This window comes from Haliaeetus leucocephalus, unplaced genomic scaffold (assembly GCF_000737465.1).
Source record: "Haliaeetus leucocephalus isolate CR32 unplaced genomic scaffold, Haliaeetus_leucocephalus-4.0 Scaffold1014, whole genome shotgun sequence".
Lineage (NCBI taxonomy): Eukaryota > Metazoa > Chordata > Aves > Accipitriformes > Accipitridae > Haliaeetus > Haliaeetus leucocephalus.
Window position 1 is genome coordinate 1,724,075 of NW_010973450.1, and position 8,566 is coordinate 1,732,640.

The 8,566-nt window shown below is 42.9% G+C and overlaps 1 protein-coding gene across 1 annotated transcript in view; it reads right to left on the minus strand.

The window, feature by feature from the left end:
* The window catches only part of PLCH1 (phospholipase C, eta 1), a 68,662-nt gene extending 68,337 nt beyond the window's left edge, over positions 1–325 (minus strand). Inside the window, exon 1 of the mRNA XM_010584921.1 lies at positions 247–325. Coding sequence (XP_010583223.1) covers positions 247–325 — 79 coding nt within the window. The remainder of the gene's footprint in view (positions 1–246) is intronic.
* Positions 326–8,566: the final 8,241 nt, after the last annotated feature.

Sequence of the window (8,566 nt, forward strand, 5' to 3'; positions counted from 1 at the left end):
CCCCCCGCGCCCCGCACTAAGGCGGCGGTGGGGGGGTGCGGCAGTCCCGGGGACCCCCCTTTGCACGCGCTTTGGGGCGCAGCACGGTAAAGGGACGGCGGAAGCGAGGCTGGTGCAGCACCCATTGCTAATTGACCCCGAGCGGAGCGTTACCAACAAGAGACACATACACGGCTCGGAAAATTAACCGGCATCTGGCAGTAGGAAACGCGAGAAGCCAAAAATACAAGATAACTTGTAACTTACCATGAAATACACCGTTGTCCACCAAGAAGTGCCTGCAGTACTGCAGACAGCTTTTCTTATCCAGACTCCAGTAACTCATTGTAAGATGACCTTCTGCTTACCATCAAAGACAGCGACCCTACAAAGTGAAACAGGATATGGATAATTATGAGTTAATTTACAAGAAATGCATAACTACTGTAAGCACTACAAGAGTATTTATTTGTGCCCTTTATGCAAAATAGTTCATTGGCTTCCTACAAAGCATTACAACAAGAGTAGTCCTTCAATCTCCAGACATGCCTGTCTCCAAGGATGTACAGGCAAAGGGTGCAGGTGGATCGCTTGGACAGAGCTAGAGACGGACTGTCACCGATGCTTACAACTACTGAGCTGAAGGCTGCTGAAGCAAGCCCACCCTACCCGGCAGTCGCTGCACCCACGACGGGCGCCTGTTGTTACAGTCAACCCCCACAGCCCCTGCAGGCTATTGCGGGGGCCATGGAGAGATGATCAATTTAATCTATTTAACGATGCTGTCCCATATTTAACAAGCTACGGACACATCAGACAACACCACAAAACTATAAATCGTCCACCAAGGGAAGGTTATTTAAAAAAAAAAAAGTGAATCAAAGGTAATTTCCTCCTGATCTTGAGACCACAGAGCAGCGTTATGTGGACGCAGAGCCCCCTGAGCACTCCCCCTGCACCAGCACACCCCTGCCCTCAGCAGGCATTCACCTGTGGGAGCTCGAGACAAACTCTCCTGAGGACAGACAGTTTGAGCAGCAGCACTTAGGTCAGCTACGCAAAATGCGTGTCCTCCGGCCCTAAGGGATCCCAGCTTCGCACAGGGAAGAGATGATCTCAACTCAGAGCACCAATGCTACCCAGTGCTGAAGCACAGGATAAATCATCAATCTGCTTTACCATCTTTTCTGCTTCGCCTACCTCCGTTACGCCCCCATTACACAGCTAACCACCAACGGGACCAAACAGAACGAGTGGGAGCAATACCCTTCCTGGCAAATGCCACCAGCCGAGGACACCCCAGAGCACAACCAGAGCACCTGGGAGCCTGAACACTCCCCCTCGATGGCTGCCTGAACCAAGCATCCTTATCAGCAGGCAGAAGCCCACGTTGCTGCACAGGAGGAAAATTGGGATTCACCTCTGAACCACTGCACTCTTTTTAGGCGCAGACTGCAGAGAACTTCCCCTGAGACAACAGCAGCCAGGCAGCAACCCTTCCCTGCACAGGTCCGTGCTGGCCCCTGCCTTCCCTGCTCACTCGCCTGCCAGAGCTGAGGCTCCCAGCACTGTCACAGGGTAAGTTCTGCCTTTAATGCCAGCAGCACCAGAGACAAGCCCATCAAAGTATTCACGGGTAATTTGCCACAGATGCTGTCACCAGTAAGTGCTGGGAGTGGAGAGCAGTCTTTTTGGAAACAGGCCCCAGAGCTCTGCTAGGCCAAGCCCCTGACCGCCAATTTTTCTTGGATCCAGCCAATAATATTTATAAACCAGTTAAAATGGAAATGCACAGCAAGCCAGTGCAAAACAAAGACCAGCCAAGTGAGGGGAACGCGAGTGGCTGAAGCCAATCGCTGACAATGAGGTGAGAAACAACCCCCCTTCAGCCCCGGGAGTGTTTCCATCACAGCCACGGGCTGTTCCACTGCTGCAATCCGGGACAATGGGAACAATCGGAACAATTATTTTCAGAGACCTAAACAGTAGAAGTTAACTCATTAATAAGCTGGTGGTTATAACTCAAGACAAGGCTGTATTTGTTTGAGTCATTTCACTGAACTTTCATTCAAAGAATTTCAGCCTTTTGTTTTGCAAGTTGGACCTTGCAAAAATCCATCCCACCCAGCAGGACTTACTATGCAGTTATGGTTACAGCCAAACAAACGAGCATTTCATATTTCTTTGATATTTGTTGCTGGAAAAAACCCAAACAAAAACCAAAAAAACCACGGACTCCTTGATCTCCTGTTCTGACACCAGATCCTTTCACCGGATCCTCCTTCTCCCTTTGCTATTTTATCAAGTTCAAGACTCTTGTTTCAGCAATCCAGATACCCCTTCCTGTTACAAGCCCACTTTGGTCTCCCATTTTACCACCCTCCCACCTTCACTCTGGTCAACCCAGCTGGTTTCTCGCCCACACTTGGCACAAACAACTCCAACTGTCTTTATCCAAGCAAACCACTAGCAGGATGTAAGGACACTGCTGTTCAAGCCTCCTCATAAAACTACTACCAGGGGGGCTTAGTAAAAAAACCCCCCCCCCCCCAAATGAAATACCAGCACGCTGTAAATGCCTGGACTGCAGCTCTGCTGAGGAACACAGATCCATTTTGCTCAACTGATTTCAAAACAAAAAGGAACACAAGTAATCTTAAATCATAGCCAACAGGACTCATATTACCCTTAATGACCAATTCAGCTACAATTATTTCCTGGGACCTAAACACTGTACTCAGCTATAAGGGAACAGAAGAACCTGGAGAATTTTTCCCCTTCCCCACGCATCAGTGCGATGAATGCTGTCTCCTGCAGCAGTGAAGGTGAAGCAGCTGATTGTGAAGAGCCCAGAAATATCTGCCATTCCTGGTCCATGCGGAAACAACCCCAGGCACACTTCTATTGCAGTCCCCTGCAACGGCTGAGCAGACCTCCTCTCCCCCACCACTTCTGTCAGTCCCCCTCAACTGATTCACCTCACAAATCCAGGAAAAAAGGCAGGCTGTTTCTGGAGGGCTGAATGAGCTCAGAGGAGGTTCAACAGCATTGGTACTGTGAAGGTGCAGCAGTATCCTGCAACCTGGAGGCAAGGCAGAGGGGACCCAGCTTCCCCCTCTCCTGCCAGCGAGCTGTTGGATCAGATGGGCACTCATGGCCAGGGGTGCTCCACTCTGCAAGGTGGCAAGGTTTTCTTCTGCGGGAGAAGCAGCTAGCATTGGGGCTGAAGCCAAAAACTTGGTGAAAAAGTGTCAAGTGATGTTTATGTTTACTTGTACTGTTGATCAGAGACTGATAGGCAAATACTAATCTGATATCTACAATGGTTCTGTTGCAGGTTTGTGAGGAGGCTGTTGCTGCAGATGTCAGATTTGCCTCTCCACTGTTGTCTGTGTGAGAAGAGATGGTCTGAATGATCCACTGCAGGTGTGAGCCAAAAATGCCTGTTTCTGTTTTGCTCTATCTTAAAACTATCGCAGTCTCCATTACAGTACGTGTTTTGGGTATGGCCCATGTATTGTTTACACTAAAGGCATATTTTACTAATATTTGGAACGCCAAGCAGTAATACCCACTACCTCTGCCAGACTTCGTCTTCTACATTTCTTGGACTTTTGCCCTTGCCAGCCATGAGCTTTCATTATAGCTTGCCATAACTAGGGCCACTCTTCTAGCGTTAATTAGTAAGGCACAAGCTGTTAGTTACTTTTAAAGTGTAGGAACAATTCTACCATCATGGTCCAGCCTACTGCCAGGCTTTTTGCTTTAGGCTATAAAAATACAAGTGACACCATGTTTTAAATAAGAAAATCGTATCAAATATTCGTCACTAAGAATTTACACAAAATAAAAAGAGATCTTATCTCCTGCTCAGCTCCCACATAGAACTCGTATCATAGGGGAGATTTATAGGGGAAATGTTGCTATCAATATATATATGCAGTGCCTCTGAAAGAAAGCCTTCAGCCCACTCCCCTCCCTTCCATGGTTCATGCCAATACAATACTCCTTTGTTCTTGCACAAAGGGTTCTCCCACACCATGGTGGCCCCTTAGAACAAAGGTTCTCCCTGGCACGTCAGGGATGAAGGCAGAATCTCAAAGTGGCTGCATGAGCTGATACAAATATCCTGTAAGAAAACCTTCCTAAGACATACCAGCAGTTATTTGGATGGCCCTCAAAGTTATTTGCTTTCTCTGTTACAGAGCTCTGGGAAAGCCCAGCCAAGATCATGCCTTACTGTATTGTACAAAAAAAACCCCCCAAAAACCAAAAAAACAACCAAACAAAAAAACAACCAACCACACACTTTGGAACAAATACCATCATTTCAAATGAACATGCATTTAGGAACTTAGCTGTACACAAATTTGCACCATTTCAACAACAATAACATAGTAGAAAAAAGAACATCCTGTTTACGTCATAGACCAGAATGTTATACAGGCTATACCTGTACAACTTATTTTATACACGTAGAATAAGCTATACGAGTAAAAAGTGCCAGTAAGCATATAATTACCTTTAAATAGGAAAGGACTGTACCACCAAAACTATTTTGCAAAAAGTTACCTATATCCTGAACAGATACAAATCTGAGTTCAAAATTAGTTTGTGTAGTTACTTGATAACGCAACCAATTCAGAAAGAGAGTTGAAAACACTCCTAACTTTTCTGCTCTGCAGGTTTCTCAGCTTAGGGGTATCACTCTTTCACAACAGGCAAAATTCCTGCAGGTTCAGCCCTGAGCCTGGCACATTCATTCCAAGAGGTAAAGCAATTAGTGCTTCACTACCTAAGCAAAGAGATGTTACTCCAGCGTGTCAAGAACCCCTCTACTTTATATCTGGATAAATTGTATTAACATGTAAGTTGAGCAAAGGAGTCCATTACATGGGTCTGCAGAAACACAGGAACTTGAAGAAACTGTATCTTCTATTTTAGCTGATTAATTTCCATTAAACATGTGTCAGCTGTGTTATTTTAGTACTTTGAGTACTGTGTTCCGTAAGAGATTTCCAAAGAGGAGAGCTATGATTAGTTCTACTGAACCATACTTTACAAAAGAGTTATTAATGGAAGTAAACCGATTTTCCTTAAAGAAGTTTGATACAAAAAACTAAGTAAAACTTATGTATTCATGTGTGTATGCATGCATATATATATATCTATCTGTGTAGATATAGATGGATGAGATGAACAAATACGATTTTTTTTGTAATCAAGATAGTGGGTAAACTCACAAGGAAAGTTTTGTTATATGCATTCTTTAGGAAATTATTTTATTATAAAAGTTGTAGAGAGGAACGTATAAGATATTTCTGAATTTAGCAGAGGATACCTATGCTCTGCCTAGGTTGTGATAGATGCTTGTTATTACAAGAGGCTTAACACCAAGAACATAACACCTGACACCCCCTGGTCTCACTGTATTCTGCAGTTTCCCCTGTTGGAAAGAAAAACCCCATGCTTTACCAAGTTGTGCAGAGAAGCGGGATGCCCATTCCAGGGAATCATAATGCATTATGCCAGCAGCTGGAGGGTGAGCAGCACTTGAACAAAACACATTCTCAGCTCAGGCTGACTGTTATGGTTAGCACTGAACTATTTTAGAAAGTAGCAGCATAATCTAAATATTTATCTGCACTAATTAACATTTAACCTGGACACTGTGCAGGTCCCAAATGTGAAGAGGGTATTAAGCACATATCCATTTAGCACCAGACAGGAACTCCTCTGAGTCCAGTGCACAGCTCTCTTGAGAACGCTCAGACTAATTGGTAGTTAAGTGTGCGGTATACAGGGTGGAGAGATTGCTAATCTCACTTTTTCTCAGCTGCCTGCTCCCCTTCTTGTTTCTGAAGCACTTCAACAGATAACAGTATTAGGTCAATCAGATACTATGAATCGTTCCTAGTAACAGGACAGATACTGCGGTTCACCAGCACTTCCCTCCGACAAAACCACCGCTCCAGTTTCAGAGCTCCCTGTTCCAGTATCTACCCAGTGAACACATTTTGAAAGTATGATTTATAAAAAGTGTATTCCTCTCCTTAGCACAAAATGGCGTATGGTAAAAACAAATATTTTGTAAAAAGTTCTACCAAAGTTTTTTGGTTTTTTTGTTTGGGGTTGGGGGGGGTGGGGTGGTTTTTTTTTTTAAAGAAGCACATGTGCCTGGCAATTCTGTTTTCAAAAGAAAAGAAAGTCCAGAAAACACTGAATATTCAGAAGGCTCCAGATTTTGGAAGCTTGCACCTGTTTCAGATACCGGTTAATGATCAATTTTACAGCAAAAAACAGTTCAGAGATACTGGACACTACAACTGACATAAAGGAAAAGTAAAATAAAGAAAAAAAATAAATAGGTTGGAAATGAGACAAGCAACATAGAGTCAAGCAAAGGACACACTAAGTGTGTGACTGGAAATAATACTGTATTAGCTCCAGATATGGCCAGAGAGCACTCTTATAAGCATTAGAGACATCTGTATGGGAGGGCAGAAAGACCATCTGGCTGGCACTAAGTAGCAGGAATATACTGTCCAGAGAAACACTGGTCTTTAATCTGGCAGCTGTGATTGTGGTGAGGGCACTCAGAATCTCTGCTGACTGCCATCACGTGCATCCAGTTAGCTTCCAGTTATTGCAAACACAAAAAATAAATACCAAATCACAGTACAAATACTACTTTGAACTTTTCTTGGAGAATACTGAGGTAGTATTCAAAAGGTAAGCAATTTAGCTTCACAACAGATCTACTTGTCTTATTAGACCAGAGGTAGGTTAACCGATTTACCTTAAGTTTGAGGCTAAGCAAAAGGTTCACTTACACACCTCAGGAACAGAATGAGGACTGCCTTGGTCTTTCTGTACAACCTCTTCGACAAAGAAACGTTCCAGGTCAACCTCTACATCATTCCTAGAGATGCCATCAGCACTCAGCAGCTTGGCAAACACATTGCAGTGAAAATCAGAGAAGAGGAGACACTTACCCTAGAAAGTCCTCTCAATAGTCCAAGGGCTCAGCCCTTTGTTATGCTAATATTACAGAATAACAGATATTGAAGAGAGACAGTGAAGTCATTTGCAATTCTGTTTACACCACAACCAGGAAAATTTATGCTCTCAACAACTTTCTTTCCCTGGAGCATGTTAAAATATGCTGCAGGATTTCTCCTAGGTCACTTTATCAGTAGTCACGAACAGGAACTTCTTTCCAGGCTTTATACATTAGAAAAAGAGCTGCTGTTTCCAGTCCATGTTCTTACTTTCTAAAGAAAGTATCAACAAACCTTCTGGTGGAACAACCTTCAAGCTTTCAGAGACCAGCTGCTGCACAACATGGACTGTATTTTTTTAAAACAATATCCACAAAACAAAGTAGCCACTGGATGAAAAGCTTAGCCATAGTTAGACCTGAAATCCAAATCTGAAGAGATTATAAAATCCTAATATGACAATATTTCATGGGGCATACACCCATCTGCAGTCTTGGGCTTCTTACTTCACTAAGCCACTAACAGTCACCCAAATATTGCTAAGCATTTAAGCTGGTCTGAATTCGTGCAGATTTAGATTTAACTGTCACATAAACCCAGGCTCTAAGGGTTCCACACATCATCTGTGCAAATCTCCACTTTAATCAGCATCAAATATCAACATTCACTCAAAATAACTTGCATAAATGATGCTAAAGTTACATGTATAGGAGCCATGCAGAATAGGCAAGGCACCTCAGCTGCATCAGGTGAAAGATCCATACTGCTGATACAAGAAGACATTTTTGCCCAGAAATTGATGTCACTCTCATAAATTAAAAAACAAAGTTTCACCTACCTATGGTGTAAACTATTCATAAACGTACAGATACTTTCCAGAAGTTAAAGTATCTCGTATTAAAAAAAAAAAGCTTAAAAAATACTCCCAAAGTTACACTCCCTTTTCAACAGCAAGTATTTATCCATAAATATCACTAGCATGAAAAAATATTATTAATAATACTTGGTAATAGAGAGGAAAAACATCCAGTATCTGATCCTTTTCTTATTTCTCTAGGAACTGGTCTGGAGGAATAAAATCAGAGATCTTCCTTTGGTTTATTTTTCTGCCAGATCAGTTCCCTAATCTAACATGCCATGAGGCCACAAGAACAGCTGTGCTGGCACAACGCTGGCAGTAAAGGTGTCAGAGTGTGCAAGCCAGCACAGTAGCAAAGAAAAATTTCCTGTGGATTTTGCTGGATTTCTAAGAAACTCTTAGAAGTCAGAGTTGTCTATTCAAAGGGGGAAGGTCACAAGAGAGTTTGGATTTGGGATACAGATGTTAACACTTGCATATCCTTCAGAGAGATGAGGTTTCCTAAAAATCCAGATTTTTTTTTTAACCTGGTATTTTGGCTATTCCCCCATTACAGCATTAAACACTAATCTTAGTCACACATTGTTCACCAGATAAAGACAGACTCTGATATCAGTTCACTTGTTTAAGTGTTTGAAAAAGGTGCTTCTACATTTTTTTCATTATACAGCAACTAATGATCTACATCAGCAAGCCAGAAATAGCAGTATCATCACTGATATTGCTA